We start from the raw sequence: 23,489 nt of genomic DNA, 5'->3' as shown, positions 1-23,489 counted from the left end.
TATTGTGGTAAATTATATATAGTGGTATCTTATATATTATAAATAGTGGTATCTTATATATAGTGGTATCTTATATTATACATTATGGTATCTTGTATTATGTATTGTATTCTATATCCCACATTGTGGCATCTTACATTATATATTGTTTTTTATATTATATTTTATATCATATATTGTGTTATATTGTGTTATATTATATTATATTATATTATATTATATTATATTATATTATATTATATTATATTATATTATATTATATATTGTGGTGTCTTATATTATATATTATGATATCTTTTATCATATTTTGTATATTATATTATATATTATGATATCTTTTATCATATTTTGTATATTATATTATATATTATATTTTATATCATATATGTTTTATATTGTGTTATATTATATTATATTATATTATATTATATTATATTATATTATATTATATTATATTATATTATATTATATTATATTATATTATATTATATATTGTGGTGTCTTATATTATATATTATGATATCTTTTATCATATTTTGTATATTATATTATATATTGTTGTATCTATTGTATTTTATATAATATTTGGTATTTTATATTATTTATTGTATCTTATATTATATATTGTATTTTATATTATATATTGTGGTATCTTATATTATACACTATCGTATCATATATTATATCATATAAAGTAGGGTATCTTACATTACATATTGTGGTATCTTATATTAAATATAGTAGTATCTTATATTATATATATTGTGGTATCTTATATTATATATTGTGGTATCTTAATATTATATATTTTGGTATCTTAAAATTATATTGTGTGGTATCATATATATTATGGTAGGCTATATTACAAATTTTTGCATCTTTGCCATGGTATCTTACATATGTTGGTATATTGTAGTAACTTATAGATTGAGGTATCTTGTAATTATATTGCATTTCGTACATTGTACACTGTACAGTAGTAACAAAATGACAAAAATATGACCATAAACTAAACCAAACAAAACATAAATAATAATAAAACACTACCAAATAATAGTTGGTGTTACAATACAATACATCTAGCAAATACATATATATTAAAATTAAACATTTAGTATATTGATGACATCGCTATACGTATACATGTAATATACACATACATATAATTCAACACAGATCTTACCCAATCTACTGCTGTAAAAACACTTCCTGATATTGCCTTAAAATGGAAAATTATTTGAAAATGTGCCTGTTACTTAGAGATATTCTTTTTTCTTGATAGACATTTTTATAACATATTCTATTGACTTTTTTTATTCCCTTATATAATATCTGACACACATCATTTGACCTTGTTTAATTATTATTTAATAGAAATTCTAATTAATCAAAAGTTTATTCTATTAAGATATCATTTTGTTTTAATATTCTATTACTATACTATGGATTAATTTCTGTTAGGAAAATAAGCTGATTAACACTATTATCTATAATTAGTATATATCAATATTCCAAAAATAATAATGATAAAATACCTGCAGGTCCTGTTCAAAGTGAAAAAAAAATAACAAAAAGAAAATAAAAAATTAAATAACACTGCACACTAAGCCACAGCAATACGTCAATGACATATTATCAAAATGCCTGATTTTCTCATTAGCTTGAACACTTGGCACTATCTACGCTTTTTTTTTACACATGAAAAAAACAAAAATGGACTAAAATTAATTTATCTATAAAACACATCTAGAGCAAAAAATTATTGAATAAAGGTAAAAAGTTTTAAAATAAAACCAAGCAAAAATTAAAAGAATTTGAATCAAACAAAACTTCTAGTTTCAACTCACACAAAAAGTAACTAATCAAAATCACACACTAAATAATAGAAATATTTACCACATTTTTATTAATTTCTGAAGTTGAATAAAGTCTTTAGTGGGGTTTATGTCGACTTTTCAACTGGGAGTAACTGCTTTCAACTAGCTGTAAGTGTGCCTTTGCTAATCAAATCAGCAACTGAGAGCAACTGAATTCGAAGTGCTTATGTCAGGTTGCACTCATGTCGAAGGCAACTAGTTGTCGCTAGATGAAACGAGTTTCAGAAAGTTCATCATGGGCAACTGGCAACTAGTTGATTTGAGTCTTAACAGGCATCAGTTCGACCATTTTCAGTTTAAGTCAGCTGAAGCCATTTGCCGAAAAGACAGTTACTCTCAATTTTACGGTCGACATAAACCTGCTTTAAAGTCATCAGCTTTAACTCATCCACATCAGAGAGTAATAACTAGAGACAAGAGATATAAGCTATAAATACAGGTAAGATAAATCTAACAAACCTTTGCCTTTGTTTCCACGTTAAATGGTTCCACAAGAGAACTCCATGAACACCAGGATCCATACTGTTTCCTTATATAAACGTGGTCGTAAATGGTCCCTTTTTTCGGTATTAACAAATTTCTGGCAAACTTCAGATTCTTTGGTCTGTAAAAGAAACCATCAATATAATAAAACAATCTAAGCATAGAGTACGGTACTATGAAATAAAGATGACTAGAAGTTTCCAGGATTAATAATGTTAAAATATCTTCTTCAAATGCCTGTCTGGGAAATTTTCAAATGTGAATATCTTTTAATAGTGCACATCTATCAACTTATTTTTGTTTAATGAAAATAAAATTCAACATTTCACATCAAAAGGAAACTTACTTGGGGAATTTAGCAGTATTTCCTTCCATCTCGCATAGACCTCTAAAAAACTCATCAAATTTAAGTCTGGATGTTGTATCTAATGTAGCTCCAACTGACCAGACTATAGAAAAGAAATAGTAGGCAATGATCATATTGGTTCGTTCTTCATTTAGTTTTTGATCCATGACAGAAGCAGGTTGACTGTAAACCCCTTCACCACCTTCACCTCCCTCCATCTCTTCTTCTTCATCTTCTATAAAATCCATGTCATCATCATCTTCATCCTCGTGACCAATTTTCCTAAGCACCAAAAATTAACACAAACACTTAAATTCAATATGGTGCCTAGCTCATTATGAACAAGCCAACAGTGAGGCTGATGTCCCCCGCTGAAATCCCAAAATAAATAGATGACATATTAATTAATTGCACATTTATTTTTTTTTTCAAAAGTATCGAGCAATCAAACTATACACTAAGTTTCATCATTCTCTATCTGATAGAATCACGATTATCTTGTCCCAAAGCATGCAGTCATCACTCTCACTTAATTAGAATTAAAGTTATCATGTCCCAAAGCATCAACCAATCAGATTGCTTATCTCTGTTTACCATAAGCAAACAATGTTCATCATCGAACTCTATCAAGGCATTCACCTAATGAACGGCTACACCAAGTTTGAACATTCTACCTCAATTAGAAGGAGAGTTATTGAGTTCCAAAGTCTCGACCAATCAAATTGCGTATCGCTCTGCTTACCCTGAGCAGAAAATGCTCATTATCAAACTTAGTCAAGGTATTACTGTAATGAAACTATACACCAAGTTTCATCAATCTCACTTAATTAGAACTAAAGTTATCGTGTCCCAATGCATCAACCAATCAAATTGCTTATCTCTGCTTACCCTAAGCGGAAAATGCTCATCTTCGAACTCCATCAAGGCATTGACCTAATCAACACATACACCAAGTTTGAACATTCTAGCTCAATTAGGAAGAGAGTTATCGTGCCCCAAAGTATCAACCAATCAAATTGCTTATCTCTGCTTACCCTAAGCGGAAAATGCTCATCTTCGAACTCCATCAAGGCATTGACCTAATAAACACATACACCAAGTTTGAACATTCTAGCTCAATTAAAAGTTATCGTGTCCCAAAGCATCAACCAATCAAATTGCTTATCTCTGCTTACCCTAAGCGGAAAATGCTCATCTTCGAACTCCATCAAGGCATTGACCTAATCAACACATACACCAAGTTTGAACATTCTAGCCCAATTAGGAAGAGAGTTATCGTGTCCCAAAGCATCAACCAATCAAATTGCTTATCTCTGCTTACCCTAAGCGGAAAATGCTCATCTTCGAACTCCATCAAGGCATTGACCTAATAAACACATACACCAAGTTTGAACATTCTAGCTCAATTAGGAAGAGAGTTATTGTGTCCCAAAAAGTGTGACGGACAGACAGACGGACAGACAGACGGGACAGACAGACAGACAGACAGACAGACGGACGAACCCATTTTAATAGTCCCCTGCTTTCTTCGAAAGGCGGGGGACAAAAAATATGACCATCTATGCAAGTATGCTTAAAACAGGAATGCAGAATTTACAGGTTGAAGAAATTAGAGTTTCCAATGTAAGATATGGGTTAGTAATGATTATGCTGACCAAGTCAATTGCACTTGTGGTAGAAATATCTTATTATCAGTTGAAAAATAAAATTAATGTCTGTTTGATTTTGAAGAAAACTAAAGTATTGTGAGAGAGAGAGAGAAACGGGGTTTAACATTCACTCGACACAAACTAGGTCATTTCAGGACTAACACATGGTTCTATTTTATTTCAATAATTTGCTTGTGCGTAGGGGTCTTTACCAGTGGGAGGAAACCGGAGGACCCGGAGAAAACGCACGAGGTTGGACAGGCGATCCTACTCCTTGTCACGTACAACCGGGGAATCGAAACCCCACCAATTGACTCAATGACAGACCGTATGATACAGCGCAGCGCGCATGTGCTAACCATTCGGACATCCGTATTGTGAGAGAGATAATGTTGGAGAAATGGGAGTACTATCGTGAGAACTTGGTTGTGGAAATAGGAGTACTATTGGGAGAACTTGGCTGGAGAAATGGTTAGTACTACTGAGAGAACTTGATTGGAGAAATGGGAGTACTATCAGGAGATTTTGGTTGTGAAAATAGGAGTACTATTGGGAAAACTTTGCTAGAGAAATGGGAGTACCATCATGAGAACTTGGCTGGAGAAATGGGAGTACTATCATGAGAACTTGCCTGGAGAAATGGGAGTACTATCAGGAGAACTTTATTAGAGAAATGGGAGTACTATCAGATGAACTTGATTAGAGAAATGGGAGTACTATAATTGGGAGATTTTGGTTTATAAGTTGGGAACAGACAATGTATTTATAAGGGAAATCAGACAACCAAAAAATTAAAACTTACTTGACATCGTCCATGAGACATCCATACAGTTTTAACATACTCATAGTAAAATGCATCAAGTGGCAGGGTAGTAGGTGACGACAATATTTAGTCACAAAATTTAAACATGGTGGTAAAATCCATTCAAATAACATCTGAAAAGAATTGAGGCATGAAACAATTGTGCAACATTAAGTGTTGGTAATTCTTCAGGAAACAATTGCAAGACAAGTGAACAAGTGATTAATATTTTAATTATTCTACTTCTATCAGCTTCCTGGCACACATGAAAGGAGAGAGAGAGAGAGAGAGAGAGAGAGAGAGAGAGAGAGAGAGAGGGGATGTAATATTCACTCGACACACCAAACTATATCATTTGGGACTGACATATGGTACAATTTTATTTAAATAATTTGCTTGCAAGTAGGGGTCTTTAGCAGTGGGAAGAAACCTAAGGACCTGGAGAAAATGCAAGAGGTTGGGCAGGTGACCCTAATGCTTGAAAGGTATAAGCTTGGCATCTAAACCAGGCTGTTTGACTCAATGTCAGATCTTATGATCTAAAAGCCCCTTAACATGAAAAGCAAGGGAGTGGAGTTTAACATCTCATCAACTAAATAATTCAGTCTTTTTGAAACTAACACTTGAATATATTGTATCGTTACATCTGCAATGCACAACAGTAAAATTTTCACAGAACACATCATTTTGGCTTACTCGTCATATAGTCCCAACTGCTATATGAACATGGAACTCTAAAGATGAGTAAAATGTTATCTAAACATAACATTTGAACATTAGGATTTAGTCTTCTTCTTCTCTTTGGGCTTAACATCCACTTCAATCAAGAGTGATATTGCAGACAATTAGGATTAATATACACAAATATACCTTTATAGTTTCTGTTTGTTCTTTAGTGAAAGAATCAGCTAAATTTGTCTCCATCCATGATTTAACCAGAGGTTCCCAACCAAGTTGTATTGCATCCAGATATATCATACCACATCTATCAGGAAATCAAATAATATTTTAATCAATAATAAAAATCTACCACTCGTATTTAGATTCCACAGTGCAATTACAATCTGCGATTTTCTTGGTTTAATTCTGTATAAAAATTTCCTACAGACTGACCTTTTAATTTGATGATATTCAAACAAATTTGAAAGTCAATAAATAAAAGCAGTTTAATATTAAGGAAAGAAAATGGAATAGGTTCAACATCTTGTCAACATTTGGTCATTTTGAGTCCAACTGAATCTTTTTTTCCCTTTTTTATGGCACAGGAGAATTTTTCTTGAATAGCAGCTTTTTGAACTAGTATTCTTCAAATTCTAACTACCCAGGTATCTTCAATCATAAATGGGACCTTTTTCTGTTAGTTTACCTGCTGACAGTAGCTGGTGAAGCTTGTTCTAAATCTCTAGGTTCAAATATCATATTCTGTTTATTACTCATCTGTATAATCTCTCCACTCATTAAACATAACTACAAGATATAATACATATACATGACATATCCAGGGGCAGAGCCAGGAATTTTTGCAGGAAGGGTATTTTGCCAGGCTCCAGTTAAGAAAATTTGACAGTTGACAATGCATGATCGATGCCATCATCTTCTCCAAATTACGTAGGCATACATACACACTGAGCTTTTTTAAAAGAGAAATCCAACACCCCTGACGTCAATTTTTATTATGAATTAGTAGGATCACATTGTGATTCAATTTCATTGATGCAAATCATTAATTGTGATATCACATATGCCAATCCCATCCCACCATCTGGTGATAAAGGATAAAACATACGACCATTACACTTTTTTCATAAAGTGTTGTTTTACAAATTTTTTTATCTATGGACCCTCCACCCCTCTGGATCCGACCCCTGATATCTATCTGTTACACAATTAAATGTATAATTTTCAATGAAGATAACAACAAAAATTACATTTGGTAAACTCTGTACTATATAAGTCTATGGTCCACCTGAGACTTCAGCAATACTCCAGTCTCCAGGGACTATATAAAGGGAACAGTGGCACAATCTCACTCAAGCCTGTAGAGTTTGCATAAGAACGAAACTAGTAGCTTTATGAGAGAAATCTGGGACCGTTACCCATCACTATATAGCTTTCCAATTCTAATTTCTAAAGCTAAATCTTGAAACATGTGCAGCGTTATGGACAACTTACCTTCTTATTGTCATCTAAGACTGTGTTCATGTTTTCAATCCACACTGCATCGACGGGGCCATCAAATATAATCCACTTCCGTTCATCGGTCGTACTGGAGGCGTGTTCACGGAATGTATTGGCTAGAACACCATCAGTCCATTCATGTGATACAGGGTCAAAACATCCATATAACTGACCCATTGTTACAGCTTTAGGGTTGATAATACAACTTATTACCTACATAGAACGATAATACAAATTATTACCTACAATAGAACGATAATACAAATTTTTACCTACAATAGAACGATAATACAACTTATTACCTACAATAGAACGATAATACAACTTATTACCTAAAATAGAACAATAATACAAATTTTTACCTACAATAGAACGATAATACAACTTATTACCTACAATAGAACGATAATATAACTTATTACCTACAATAAAATAAATAGAATCAATAGAATGTAAAAACAACAGCAACATATTCAGGAGAATCGTTCAAAGTAAGTGGCACAGATATGTTAATGTCTGGAAGCGAACCTGCAACCATGGGCATGCAATTCTTACATTTTTACAGCAATCAAATCAGTAGTACCAGGATATACAAATACAATCCAATAGACATGCCATTCGGTACGTCTTTACAGCCAGCTCCATATTTGTTTACATTTCTGTTTTAAATTTTAAAATTGTAAATAATGAAAACTGTCATACCTTGAATTCATCCATGAGTTTCTTTTCTTGGAGATCACCAAGAGCATCAGCCAGACATTTAAAAGCGGATGTTTTACCGCCAATTGGATCCCCAACAATCATCAGACCATGTCGAACCATTATCATGTCATAAATCTGGAAAATATAAGAGTTAGATAAAGTGGTCGTTCTTGCTATATAAGTTTCAAAATAGATAATATAAATCTAATATTTAGAAAATTTCAGTCTATTTTTTTTATTCTTAGCGAGGTTATGAATATTTGAAATTTTGACAAGATTAGATGCAATGACAGACTGAGTGCTTAAAAAAAATAGTTGACTTATCCCAAAATATTCCAGTCAAACATTGCTAAAAACGAAACTAGTTCAGAGAAAAACCATCAGGTAAGCAGTTATTGCCGACAGACAGCTATACTGCTGAATTCAGTAACTCGAGCTTACCTGTATAATCTTTTCCACAAACCATGGAACAACTTGTAGATTACGTTGTTTAATTCTGTCAGTCAAAGCTTTCTCTAGATGAACATAATCAGGTTTAGGTAGCTGAACACCAGGGAATAAATCAGAAACAATTCCCTCAAATAATGGAATATCGTGGGACAAGAACTGAAACAGAGAGAAAAGTTTGGATATAAAATTAATAAAATCTAAGAATTATTGCTTAATATCTTGTGATTAATTAGATGATAGACTAATCAATGTCACTGATACAATAATAATGATGTCAATATCTGAATATGGTGTCTTGCTTGAAAGTTTGAGCCACCAATTTTTTGGGTCACAGAGGTTCTTAACCTTAACCCTACCCCACACATTTTGACCAAAAACAATTATCAGCTATACCCATATCTTCAATGCAACAAGAAGACGTTTCTGTCTCATGTCGCCCTTACAGAGCACCAGACATACAAAAATTGTGCTTGATTAAACAACAGATAAGGATCCTTCGTTTCATGACCTCTATTTATGTTAATAAGCAAGATTTCTCGATTTTCCTACCTTTGGTAAATTGACATCATTTATAGATCTAAGAACAAGTACATCTTCTCGTTGTTCGGGGTATTTAAGTTTTAATGTGCCTGCTGCTGTTAATACAGACTTCACTGCTCTCATACCATAATCATAATGATGTTGGGATGACAACTATAATCAAATAAATACGAAATATTCAAGTTAAGTTGACAATCATAAAATATAAGCATATAAAACATATAATCATCGAGCATATTAAATTCCATAAAATTGAAAAAGAAACCCTGATGTCCAACTAATTTGAAATGAGAAGAAATGAAATGGGGATTAACGTCCTACTGTTCTGCTCCAATTCGGTTAATGAAGACAGGCATACGCATTGCAGTGTGCTATGAGGTAAATTTTGCTTGGACAGCAACGCTACGACCTACTCTTATATCGAATTCCAACTGCCAAGGGACCTTTTAGGAAACTAGAACTAGAAAACCTGATGTCCCACTAATTTGAAATGAAATAGGGTTTAACATCTGACTTATAAAAACCAACCATGATAATGAAGATACGCATATGCCATGCAGTGTTCTATGATAGAGACTTTGCCTGACCAACTCCTATTTCAATTTCCAAGTGTCAAGGAATATCTAATGTGATAGCTATGGTATGAACAAGATCTCGGTTTATAGAAAGTCACCAGGCCAGCCACTAATCTAGCCAACATAGTGTATTTTTTCTGTATAAATGACATTAATTTCATGACAGATTTAAATCCAACCTAGATAGTTTTATCGTTTGTTTGACAAAAACTAGAGGATCCCAATTGATATTTTCTTCACTAACGAACATAAATGCAACACAAAGTTCTACTGACCTGTTCAGAACAGAGTCTGTATGTAGCCACAATTTTAATAGCAAGACTTCTGGCATCAACAAAACCCATAGAATACAGGGATATTTCACCAATCATACCATAGTCTGGTACCATCATAGCAACTGTACGAAATAATACCTGGACAAAAAATAATATATTATTGTTACATAATTATTTCTACAACATCCAAGGATATTGTTCAATGTCCACTTAAATCATTCAGGTCATTTCAGGACTATCATATGGTATATCATATATTTTCATGAATGGAAAAAACCATGAAGTTGGTTATGCGACCCTACTCCAGTGATGTTATAGAAATGAAATGAAATGAATTGGGGTTTAACATCCTACTGTTTCGCTCCGAACTGGGCTAATGAAGATGGGCATACGCCATACAGTGTGCTATGAGAGGAAATTTGCCCGGACAGCGGCACTACCGCCTACTCTTATATCGAATTCCAACTGTCAAGGGATCTTATACGTGCACGCCAATGTGTACATGGGACCTCGTTTTTTCGTCCCATCCGAACGACTAGACAGCTGTCCTTGTTAGGCCCTCCGTCCTGCATCACTGACAAGGGAGAACCACACCGGTAAATCTGGATGAACTTTCTCGGCCAATGCAGGGATCGAACACCCGACCTCCAGGCTAGCGAGCCAGTGTCTTACCCACTTAGCCACCACAATCCCCCTGATGTTATAGAACCCAAAGACAGTTAGTGAATCAACATTATTAATTACTCTCTCATTTTTAAAGAAAAGTCTGAATACGTTTGCAATGCTCACCTTAAGATTATCTGGTAGTTCAGCACGACCAGCATACCCAGGATTCATAGTAATAAATATAGTACAAGTTGGATCTAATAGTATCTCTGTTCCTTCAAATACAAATGTCTTACATTGTTCAGCTATACCCCGCTGTATGGTCTGTACTTGTTGAGCAATTACAGATAATACCTAGAAATAAATTTATTTTTTGAAGTATTAAAATTATCAAGCATTTATCATTCTAATAACATAATTGATCATTAGAGTTAGATATTTCCTGGTCAGTTGAGAGATTCGTATAATGAAATAACTGTGATAACAAAGATATACATCCAAGTTATTCTAACATCGATAAAGCTTTCATGTTTAACACCCAACAATCAGATTAGAGCAGGCCTATTTAATATGTGCAGATGGCATTGATGTTGGAACTAAGATCAAATGGATACTGTGTTTAATAATCAATTAATCAGATTAGAGCAGGTCTATTTAATATGTGCAGATGGCATTGATGTTGGAACTATGGACAAATGGATTGATAATGTTGTTTATTGACAGAATAAGTTACCTCTAGTTCTATTCTGTTGAATTCATCAAAACAAGCCCAGGCACCGGACTGAGCTAAACCTTTAAAAAATTTACCCATAGCTTTATAATCTAATCCATCAGAACAGTTAAATACTACACACTGAAAAAAAAAAATGGTCAAAGGTCAATCTGAACTTGCACATAAATTAGAATGAGAGAACCCAACACCAAAAATAAAAATGGTCCATGGTCAAACACCACATACAACTCAAAATGAGAGCACAGCACTGCACATACAGTCATTCTACCAACCTGTTTAGCTACTGCTTTAGCAAGATCTTTTGATGTTTCTGTTTTACCAGTTCCTGCTGGTCCTTCTGGTGCACCACCAAGATTTAATAATAATGCCCCCATCAGTGTTCTGAAAGTGTATCAAAAATCGGAATCAAGGTTCTGGAATTGCATTAATATGTTTTGGGTCCTGGAATTGCATTAATATGTTTTGGGTCCTGGAATTGCATTAATATGTTTTGGACATGATAAGATATTCACTGCATTAGGTAATAACACAAAAGACCTTGCACATAAAATGAAGCCAACTCCCATCCCCTCGAAAAAAAACATCAACAAATAAAAAAGAATTTCTTCAAGCACCCACCAAATGTATTTTTCAGCTTTCTAAAGATAAAACCAGATAAAGGACCACTGTCTGGGCAATAAACTTCTATTAAATAATGTTCAGAGCTGCGTAGCAATAACATGTTAAGATTTAGTAATATAATGCACATATTTGGGAGTGAATATACCAAGATTTAGTAATTCTCAGATCTGTGTTCAGAAAGTGTACAAAGATTTTTAAAAATGTATCAATATATAGGCCTAATGACGAAGGTATGAACAGATTTCTTTTAATATAATAAAACTTGAATGGTTTAATATATCAGGTTTATTATCTTGAACAACTCTAGCGATGTTTTTATTATTAATAGAATCATGGATCTAATAATGTATTCAATAATTACCTGTAACATCTATCAGTAAGAGGTGTAATAACTAATCTTCCAGAGTTACCCAGGTATTCATACGCATATGCTACAGATGTAGTTATCATTTTTACCATTATAGCATTCTTCTCATAATAATATCTCAATTGGCTGATCCACGAAAAATCTGATTCCTTCTGGGTATTAATATTATGTAGATTAGATACAACATCACGAGCTGAAATAAATGTCATGATGTATTAATCATATTCTATTGTATTCAAGCTTTGGTATTTCTCCCTGGTAAACTCGATATAGGCTACTATTAAAATAACTTATCTTTTTGTGCTTATGGACATCAGAGTTTGATTTCCCTTTGGAATCGATGGTACTATATTTTAATCATCATATATCAAGAAAATCTCGAACAATTGGATATGCTCTCATGAAATATGTATGACTTAAAAAGTACCAAGCATATATAAAGTAATTAATACATTTATTATATTTCAAAAGACGCTTAAATCAACACATCATTACAAAAAGACATATTGAATATACACATATCTTTGGGAATGGAAACTATTAATCAAAAGTTACCTACCATGAACATCTATAACAATAAGAGCCTCTAGAGTAATTCTGGCCATTTTGGATAATTTTCCTCGTACCATGGCGACGACTTCTTCCACTTGTTTTCTGCTTTTCTCTAAATAACCTTCTAACTGACCTGCCATTATAGCCTATATATAAAACAAAACTCTCAATTTTAAAGTGCCTCTTAATAACTTCTACACATCATTGATAGTTGTATTCAGGTCCAGATATGCGTCAGATATCCCATTGATCCTATGATTTTGAAAACATCTTGACGTCTTGGAAGAGAAAACCACCCCTGCCCCCGCCCCCCCACTACACGGGTCTTCCATAAACATCCTTGTTTCAAATATCCTTGTAACGTGTCTGTTATCTGGTATCCATGTGTGGTGTTCCAGTTTATGTGTAGCATCTTCTTTTGCCAATACATTCAATAACCAACTGAATATTAGTGACATAATTATTTAGACATGGTGGATTCAGGACCTACTAGTCCTTAAAGCTTAAAACAATCATAGCTTTAAGAAGGTTGAAAATGAATTTCTCAAATTATTTAAGTGGATCAAAGTCTTTTCACCTGTGTTACTTCTGCTGTCCAGTGTGTTTGACTTGCTGCTAGTACAATCTGTCCCGGCCATTGTAAAACCCAATCTTTACGTGGTGTTTCAGGATATGCTTTAACAGCTTTCGTCATCACGGTTCTTAAACTTAACTTCATTACTTCTTCAACCTACAAAATATACAAAATATTTCTAAGAAAAATTGAGGATGAGAACAGAATCTGAAAATACATATTCAAATATGATTTTGATGATCATTGTGTATTAAGAAAAATTGAGGATGGGAACAGAATCTGAAAATATATATTCGACTATTATTTTCGATGATCATTGTTAATATATTATTAATTAATTAAATTAGTCATTTATATAGCACGGTTTATCCAGTATGCCTGCTCAAATGCGCTTAGTCGTCAGCTCTCGTGAAAAGAATAGTCTTCAATATAATTATTTCAAGGGTCATCAAATTTAAAGATATCTTCGTAGATTAGCATTTAATTTACATGTTTTACACTGTTTCAATTTACAGTGAGGTCTGAGATCACTCTTTTACAGATATAAAACTATTACCTGTAAAAGCCATTTCTCCACCAGACCTCGAGAATCAGCTGGGCAGATAGTTTTAGGAAAGTCAACTCTTTCTTTCTCTTTAGATTCCATGGCAATGATGACCTTCTCCTCATTAAAGGTCAACTGAGCAATACCCTCAAAACATTTCTTGAGATGAGGTTGAACACGAAGAGGATCTTTAGTTTCTGACAAGATTTCTAATAATTCATCATTGGACAGGAAGAAAAACCTGTAAAATAAAATCAGAATTTAATAGGAAATATAGAAAAACAAAATCTATTCATTCTTTAAAATCCACAAAGGATGCAACACTACTTTAAAGTACTAATTTGAGGGACAGGGTGCAGGGGGTGTCTGCCAAGTTATAATATATCATTTATAATTTCCTTAGTGATCTACCGTATCTAAAATATCTACACTATTTCTAATACAAGAGCCTTATTTCTATTATCATGAGAGGTGTAAATGTTTGAGTCAATATTAATAATATTCATATCAGTATAGCCTACCTGGGGAAAAATAATCTTTTCTTCTCAAGATAATCATTTAATCCTTTCTGTATATCATCTAACATAGACTGAAAAAAAAGAAATGAAAATTCATATAATTCACATCTTGAAACAGCATTCACTTTGTGATGTACGAGTATTAAGAAATAATGTGCCTGTATTCCATTGTTGGTACTCTTGTATTCCCCTGGTACATCCATACTCGCTAATAACAGGCTTGTATTGATATGCCAATATTCTCCTAATTTCTTTCAATAATGTACTTGCATCTCCACAGGGTATGCATGCATTCCCAAAATTGTGTGCTTGAATTCTTACAATGATATGGTCACCTTCCTACAAATGTGTGCCCACCGTTTCACAATGATATGACCACCTTCTAACAATGGTGTGAGCACCTTCCCACTATTATATGACCACCTTCCAACAATGGAGTCACCACCTTCTAACAATGGTGTATCCATCCACAATGGTGTGACCACTTTCCCACAATAGTGTGACCACTTTCCCACAATGATATGATCCCCTTCCCAAATGGTGTGAGCCCCTTCCAACAATGGTGTGACCACCCATAGTGGTGTGAGCACTTTCCTACAATGGTGTAAGCACTTTCCCACAATGATTTGACCACATTCTCATAATGGTGTGATCATTTTCCTACAACAGTGTGAGAACCTTCCCACAATGGTGTGACTACCTTCCCACAACGGTGTGACCACCATCCCAAAATGGTGTGAGCACTTTCTCATGATGGTATGAGCACTTTCCCACAAAGGTATAACCACCTCCCCACAATGGTCTGACCACCTTCCCACAATGGTGTGACCACCTTCCCGTATGGTGTGTGTGTGACCACGTTCCCACCATGGTATGAGCACTTTCCCACAATATAACCACCTTCCCATGCCGGTATAACCATCTTCCCACAATGGTTTGACCACTTTCCCACAATGATATGACCACCTTCCGACAAAGGTGTGACCATTTTCCTATAATGATGACATTTTCACAGTATCCAATAATGATGGTGTACCAGCATTCCTTTATAAAGAATCTTTATTTATAATATCCCTACTGCCAGCTTTTTATTTGCGCCTAATGTTATAATTACCTCTGAATGCTGAAGTTTTTCTAACATCTCATCTTGACCAACAACGACTAGAGCACTTGTATCTTCTATAGCTTTACTCATCATACTCCTCCTACAGAATTAATCCACATACGTACAAAATACAAGATAATGTTGAAACTAATTAGTAACTCACATGCAGGAATATATTCTATTGGGTGCTATTTTGAGATATTATGAGTTAAGGAAAGCTTTAAAAAGTCACAAAAATGGGACAGATCTGTGTGATAAAGCTTAATATGACTAGCCCCTGCTTGATTTAGATCAGGAATAGAATTGTCGATATCACTGGATTATTGGATTTATTTTGTGGGATGACAACTGTTCGATATTGAAATCTATACATAAATCCATTGTTTAAAAATATCCAATTTTGAACTCCACTGTAGATACAGTAAATGAAATCAAATTCATCAAACAAGCCAACTTCTTCTGTTTTAAGTTTGTAGTGTTTAGTGAATAACCTACCAATGTTCATCAACTTCTTCAAACATTTGGCCTTCAACTGGAATCTGATTTCTGATATCCTGAGAACCAAAGATTGGTTCTAAATATAACCAAGCACTCTGTACTTTTAACCATGATTCCAAGATAGAACGCATACGATGCTGAAATAATGACAAAAGAATTGTCCTTTTAACAACCAAAGCTTCCATACATTAATGTAGATTTAATCTATCATCTATCAACCCATTTTTTACCCCAAGATAAATAAGATTTAATGATGAAAATTTAAGGCTTTTATATGTTTAAATAATAAATACTGTAAATTTTTTCATTTATATCATTACCAATTGTACATCCCATTCGCTAGCCTCTTTTTCAAATGGACCAATGAAAGGAGAGCCCTTCATGGTGGTTGTCTTGACGATATGATCATCCAATAGAACTTGAATATCATCAAATGATGACAGAATATCGATTCCCGTATCTTTATAAGCTACAAAGTTAAAATTCATATTCTGCCAATCTTCTTTCATCTTCTTAAGAGCCTGTGAAAATTTGAAAATAAAATTAATTTCATTATAAACAATTCAAAGTAACATACTTATCTAAGAATCGCCTTTTTTAAAGTTACAATTTCATATTTTCTAAGAAAGTCAAAACATAATTATTTCTATGTCTTTTGCTCAATAGGTTGTCAACTCACTATTATACGATCATACGTTATCTTCCTCACACTTAAAAATCTTCAAACCGGAAATAATAACACAATTACCTCCCTTGTTTTCCTATTCCCCACCATTGAATAGCTATCTTCAAACGTTATGATATTTTTGCCAATTTCTCAACGGGCAATAGGGAATTATAGGATTAATAGGATTATTCTTTAACAAGGTAGGACTGTTTATAGATACCATCTATTTTAGGGCTTTATTTTAATACATTTTAAAAATATAACTTAAAAATATGAAATTGTAACTTTAAAGGAAATGATACACATACAACAGAATAATTTTCATACAAAAATATATGAAGATATAAACATTAGTAGATTTAAAGAAAGATAAAATTACCTTTTCTAGCGAGAATTCTTTACTAGCTTGAGAACTTATTCCCATCAATTCATCTAAAAACTTCTCCAAACCGATTCCTAGAACGTCATTGAGTGGTGTATCTTCCTTAGGTGTCACATCAAATCCAACCTTTAAAAAATAATTGAATTGATAGTATTTTCATCATAATTTTTGCAGAGATTCTTGTATCTTATAGTTTATTGTCAATAATATCTGGAACGTACCTGTAAATTCTTGAAGTAAGATTTGAGAATTTTAAAGTTACCATTAACGGTAACCAGATTTATAAAGTTCAGTCTTAAGAGATTTCTTAAAAGATGAAATGTTTTTAGAATAAAACTGTTAACCAATTTTAAATGTACCTTCATACTCATCATATGCCAATGTCTTGGTTTAATACCTGGATTACATAAGGCATTAATCAGTGGCATGTTAATCTTAAACTTCTCTAGTTTGGCTTTTATTGTAGCAGCAGCTTTTAAGGGCCCCTTTAAATCAGGATGTCCAAATATCTTGGTTAATTTATAGGCTGTTCTCCATTGGTTTTGAACCTTAAAATATAACAGAGATATAAATGTGTTTTTTCCAAACATGAAATGATTCAATCAATCTATCCATCCACCCACTTACACACCTGAGAATCTGTAATACCATAACACATAAAACCAACAAAGGTATGAAATAAGAAAAATTGACATCCTATGCTCCGTCTGCTACCATGTGTCTATTCTATTACCAGTATATTATGATAATGCCAGAAAACCATGCTAACTGTGATTTTAGATTACTTCACAAAATGAGGATGATCACTGCAAATTTCAGGTTGATCACTGCACATTCTGGGAATCACTGAACATTCTGAGAATACTGCACAAGCATTTCATATACTGCTTGCTCCATTAAATCAAATGCTTCAACTCTTGCCTTTTATATATTCTGTACATTAAACTTAACAGGGAAATGACAGGATAGATACCAGCTTTCTTTACCACTCAAATTCAAGAGACTCACCTCCTCCTCCACCACTTCAGCATTAACTTCTAGTAACGGACCATTCATCCATTTCTCATACTGATCATGGAAAGTAACGGCTGTCGACCAGAGTCGGTCAAATGGTTCCTTTTCACCAATCAGATCTGTTATCTCATTATATAACGTCTGAGTCTCCATTCCTAATAACGTCTCTTCCTTATTTATATTACCTTTCTGTAAAATTAATATTGATAATCTAAATATTTTAATATTATGTTTATATAATAATGCTGTTTATAACTGAATCTAAGAGTTGAGCAAATATGTGCTACACCTCCCACAATTACAAACACACCGATTTTGAAGTACCACAAAATAAATATCAACCAAAAGTATCAATGCTTTAATATTAAACATTTATAATTCCAATCTTAATATTCTTCCAGAAGTAAAACAAAATAATTCACAAAAAATATGATGCAATCATGTTTTTCAACTACCGGTAATAGGCCTCCTTTATTAAGGGATGTGGTTGAGAAAGATTTTAATCTTTCATAAATAACAATACTAATTTACAGATGATCAACAGATCAGATTCTATACAATATTTTTGTTACTGTGGAGAATCTTTTTTATCTGTGGAGAATTCTAATTGCCCAATGACATATTTGCATTCGATGTGTAGAACCTGCGTTTACATCGCTATCAGCTAAAATAATATTATATAGAATTTCCAACTCTAAGTAGAACTAATAAAACTACCTCTTCTTTAAAAACTTCAAGTTTAACACCCAGTTCCTGCAATTGTGTATGGTACGTCTCTGCTTCAGGTATCTTGTCTTTCTGTTTAAATTCACGAACAGATTCCGCTACTCTTCTAATGTCCTCACAGAATCTATCTTTTCTATTAGCCAGATTTTTCACAGCCATTTCATGTTGTTTCTGTAGTTTAGTTTCACTGTCATAGAAAACATGGATATCATATAATATAGTATCATTGGTATACAATAAATCCTATATAAAAGGTGTTATAAGACCCTCCTGTCAAGAATCAAACCCTGTCATTGAATCCATACAGAGGTAGAGAGAGAGAATGGGGTTTAAAGTCCACTCAACACAAACATGGTTATTTTTGAATTAATACATGGTTCAATTTTATTTCAATAATTCGCTTGCGTGTAGAGGTCTTTAGCAGTGGAAGGAAACTGGAGGACCCAGAGAAAACTCATGAGGTTGGACAGAGGTTGCAGATTTTGTAGTTTTTCTCCAATCCAATTACCTCCAGTACCGTCATAAAATATGTTTGAATCAACATTACAAGAATGGAAATAAGTATAGTCTTTGTCATAAAAATACATTGTCAAAGAGATAAACTTACGTGTTAAGTATAATGGGTATAATTCTATCAGGCCATTTAAATGTACTGCTATTAACAGAAATATCTTCTGATGATAAATACGCATAATCCATTAAAAATAAAACGTTACCACAAGCTATCTCCAGTTTATCCTGACAATGAGAACAAATTTAACATAGACTTGATAAGACAAGAAAAAGTTTTTAAAGGGGAGTTTTTGTCAAGTTTTATTTCCTTCTTGAATTTTAAGCAAAATAAAAAAGAAAAGAAATATATATCCATTAGTTTACAAATAGCATTCAACTATTGATGGTGCCCAGAGTACAATTTATCTTTAAATTTGAAATTTGTCTTGCTACTCAGTACAAATATCAGTAAGATCACGGAAAACAAGAGAGAGAGAGAGAAATGAGGTTAAAGATTAATGTCGTCTCGTCACGAACTATGTCATTTTGGGATTTACATATGGTTCAATTTTATTTCAATAATTCACTTGCGTGTAGGGGTCTTTATAAGTGGGAGGAAACCAGAAGACCCACAGAAAACCCATGAGGTTGGACAGATGACCCTACTCTTTGTCAAGTACAAGTGGGGAATCGAAACCACACCACTTGAGTCAATGACAGATCTTATGATCTAATGCGCACGTGTAAAACCATTTGGCCACCCAATACCTCTGGGCGGTAAAACAATGTATTAAAATGTTCCTTACCTTGAGTTCATAAAGTTCTCCCATTCTCAGATTTTCAACATACTCCTGCATTTCAACCAAAGATTCTGTAGTTTCAGCATGTTGTGCATTTTTCTTGACAATTAATTTATATTGGTCACATATAGATCGATTAAATTCTACGCTAGTTGTCATTATATTGGTTACCATGGTATCAATTAAAGATCTTGCTCTGTCTATTAACCACTGAAATATGATAAAATATATAAACAACATACTTTTATCACAGAGAGAGAGAGAGAGAGAGAGAGAGATGGGGTTTAACGTCCACTCGACACAAACTAGGTCATTTCGGAACTAACACACGGTTCAATTTTATTTCAATAATTTCCTTGCGCGTAGGGGGTCTTTAGCAGTGGAAGGAAACTGGAGCATGCGGAGAAACCCCACAAGGTTGAACAGGCGACTCTACTCCTTGTTATGTACAACCAGGGAATCAATACTTTTATCAAAAGTTTGCTATAATTTTGGTGTGGAGTTGCACAGCTTGATCCTTGATTATCAAGTACTGATATATTCTTTGTAATTAAAATGCTGGATGAGGAATGCCTGGGCAATGAAAAACAAAGCTAGAAACCAAATCCAGACAGAAAAATCCTTCTGGCCTTCTTGCCAGCTGGTCCACTTTTAGTGTGCTTTCTTTATCTCAGAATTGCAGGAGACATTTTTCAAAGAATATAACAATTTTTACTATTACTCAATTTGTAAATTGATTTTTTAATATTTTACAAACAATATAAATTTAACAATATTTATTGTATTTTAAGGTTAAATGGCATGTAAATTGACTGATACGAAAGCTTACCAGCCAGTCAATATGACTTCTAGTCAGTCAAGACTGGTTAATATAACTGAAACAAGAACTCTGACTTGCAACACAGAAGTTTAAAAGTGGATATAAGAATAAATACATCTTTCATTTTCCACAATTTGTTAATAGTGCATAAATGATATATCATTAAAGCAAATTTTGTTTACCTTGTTGATATGGTCACAGTTGAGGTGGAAAAGATGCATTGGAACTAACACAGGAAGAGATCCAACCTCTGACACCATTTTCCTGAGTTTTTCGATTTCCTGAACATATGTTCGTAAAGGTCGTTCACGGCTGATGAACTTATGGACTGTCTGATCAGCTTCGTTAGATAGAAGATATTTATATGGTTCATAGACTGTTTTATATCTATAAATCATAAAATAGATATTTACTATAAATTTATCATTAGATAGAAGACATTTATCATAGACTATTTAACATCTATAAATTACAAAATTAATATCTACTATAAATTTATCATAATATTAATATATACTATAAATTTATAAAATAATATCTACTATAAATTTATCACAAAAAATAACTACCTTAAAATGATAGTGAGAACATTAATACCAAATACAAAAGTACTATGCATAACTTGATATTATAGATAAATATGTCCGGAATAAATAAATAAGTCAAGAATCATATATTTCACAAGCTTTTTGACAAGTCTTTTATTTTTTCATGAACATTGTACAACCCCTGACACACTATTAACCCCAAAGCAACTCACTTGATTGGTCCGTGACTGTTTTCCATGACAACTTTATGAATTCTACTTTTTGCAATGTCAACCAATTCTTCTTCTATTTTAACACTACTAATATACTTGATGTCCAAGTCTTCAACAGTTTGAAACAATAAGTTCTCTAATCTAGGTAACTTGACAACACTGACTATCATGGTGTCAATAATTAAATTAAAAAAGTCTGTAGTATGTGGAAATGGAGGTTTAAACATTATATCACCATTTTCTCCATCTTCTAACTGGAAATAATAAATACCGGTAAAACGTTATTAAAAATTTTTTTTTTTTAAAAAAATCAGTGCTAAGGATTCTATCTGTTAGGATGAGCTTTAACAAAACCACATCATAAAGTGTTATGGGCAGACAATTCCCAGTAATAATTCAGCAGGACTGCAGACAACACAAATTGGAGAATCATTCAATAGATCTGGGTAGTCAGAAATAAGTGACCACAATGCTGTTCATTCCGTGGGTTCAAGATTGGAAATTGTTTTATCAGTTTGGAAGCGAACTCAAATGGATAAAACCAACCATGGTAAAATACCAGCAAAAAGAAATAATATGAAATGGGTTTTAACATCCTACTTTTCTCCACCCACCAGGCTATAATGCGTATGTAATTATGCAGGTCACAATTCTGTAGAATACAATTACTGCTTATTACTGAGCGACGTTTCCTTTAGGCTTCTCTAGTCATTATCAAGCAATGATGACAGAGATACATCATAAAGTGAGCTATGATAGAAATTTTTCCCGAACAGTGTCAATTCCATAGGATCTTTATCAAATGAGTACATGAGTACATGAGTGAACTTTGGTTTTATTCATGCAAGAAGAATGACTACATGCTTTTTTCCCTTCCCAAACCCTCAGTCCGGCTCTACTGAGAAAAGAAAATCTGGCTGGAAAATCCTGAAGAATCTCTGTGAACAACACCAGGATCAAACACAGGACCTCCTGGTTAGCACCATAATCGCTTCACCACTATGGCCTCCCTGCAATAAATTTGTCTTACCATGAATATAGTGACAGGGTGAATCATTGTTGGTAGCGCCATACCAGTAAATATATCATATACACCATCATAACTGTTACCATGGCAATATTCTTCTACAAGGTCAACTAGGTCATAGATAGAATTCTTTACACATTGTCGTAATAAATTAGACATTAATGAAGCAACGCTACCAAAAAAATGATCCATCTTATCCATTCGTAAATCCTGAAAACAGATGAATTAACTTTGTCTTTGAATTGTGATATTACAATATTGAAAATTTCTTCAAATCAAACATTAGTTTATAAAAGAGTCTCTGGCCTTCGACGATTGCGAAATGTTCCATTCAGACTTAAGTCAGCTGGTGACCCCCAGCTTATCTTCTACCCAGTGGCCTTTGGCTTCTGAAAACATGTCCAAACCATTGCTCCAGTAGGTGTCATGTATGCAACAGAATATAATAATTTTTTGTAGAACATCTCTTAGCACTTCTTGCTTCACATAGCAAAAATATTTTGTGTATATTCGATTGTTGGTAACCTTGCTCACCCATAGTAACTAAACAATTTAGATTTTTTCATTTGACAGGGGAATTATTTTATACGTGGAAGTTTCAGGTACCAGTCAAATTTTGTATGGGGGAAGTTCCAACTACTAAGACTAAATGCTAGAGATACCAGTCCAATGTTTTGTACGGGGGAAGTCACACTATTTAACCCTGTTTACATTACAGATTTGAAGCATTCCAGGAAAGGCGCCGAGAAAGGAACAGTAAATATTTTGGAGTGTGGAACGGTTCTGAGTACGGAATGCCTATAGCG

At 33.3% G+C, this 23,489-nt stretch overlaps 1 protein-coding gene across 1 annotated transcript in view; it reads right to left on the bottom strand.

Moving 5' to 3' along the window:
• Positions 1–23,489, bottom strand: part of LOC126827067 (dynein axonemal heavy chain 3) — a 63,467-nt gene that overhangs the window by 38,729 nt on the left and 1,249 nt on the right. Inside the window, exons 3-33 of the mRNA XM_056102208.1 lie at positions 22,687–22,893; positions 21,657–21,910; positions 21,079–21,283; positions 20,083–20,286; positions 19,392–19,522; positions 18,776–18,971; positions 18,053–18,247; positions 17,404–17,592; positions 17,042–17,170; positions 16,316–16,516; positions 15,993–16,132; positions 15,507–15,597; positions 14,396–14,463; positions 13,887–14,115; positions 13,334–13,486; positions 12,764–12,902; positions 12,199–12,397; positions 11,489–11,597; positions 11,217–11,336; positions 10,667–10,837; positions 9,878–10,015; positions 9,037–9,180; positions 8,479–8,643; positions 8,038–8,172; positions 7,330–7,548; positions 6,524–6,624; positions 6,028–6,142; positions 5,158–5,291; positions 2,707–2,988; positions 2,337–2,481; positions 1,184–1,219 (exon numbers count right to left, since the gene is read on the bottom strand). Coding sequence (XP_055958183.1) covers positions 1,184–1,219; positions 2,337–2,481; positions 2,707–2,988; positions 5,158–5,291; positions 6,028–6,142; positions 6,524–6,624; positions 7,330–7,548; positions 8,038–8,172; positions 8,479–8,643; positions 9,037–9,180; positions 9,878–10,015; positions 10,667–10,837; positions 11,217–11,336; positions 11,489–11,597; positions 12,199–12,397; positions 12,764–12,902; positions 13,334–13,486; positions 13,887–14,115; positions 14,396–14,463; positions 15,507–15,597; positions 15,993–16,132; positions 16,316–16,516; positions 17,042–17,170; positions 17,404–17,592; positions 18,053–18,247; positions 18,776–18,971; positions 19,392–19,522; positions 20,083–20,286; positions 21,079–21,283; positions 21,657–21,910; positions 22,687–22,893 — 4,944 coding nt within the window. The remainder of the gene's footprint in view (positions 1–1,183; positions 1,220–2,336; positions 2,482–2,706; positions 2,989–5,157; positions 5,292–6,027; positions 6,143–6,523; positions 6,625–7,329; positions 7,549–8,037; positions 8,173–8,478; positions 8,644–9,036; positions 9,181–9,877; positions 10,016–10,666; positions 10,838–11,216; positions 11,337–11,488; positions 11,598–12,198; positions 12,398–12,763; positions 12,903–13,333; positions 13,487–13,886; positions 14,116–14,395; positions 14,464–15,506; positions 15,598–15,992; positions 16,133–16,315; positions 16,517–17,041; positions 17,171–17,403; positions 17,593–18,052; positions 18,248–18,775; positions 18,972–19,391; positions 19,523–20,082; positions 20,287–21,078; positions 21,284–21,656; positions 21,911–22,686; positions 22,894–23,489) is intronic.

This window comes from Patella vulgata, chromosome 7 (assembly GCF_932274485.2).
Source record: "Patella vulgata chromosome 7, xgPatVulg1.2, whole genome shotgun sequence".
Classification (NCBI taxonomy): domain Eukaryota; kingdom Metazoa; phylum Mollusca; class Gastropoda; family Patellidae; genus Patella; species Patella vulgata.
The sequence above is the reverse complement of the archived record's forward strand: the minus strand, read 5'-3'. Positions and strand labels throughout refer to the sequence as shown.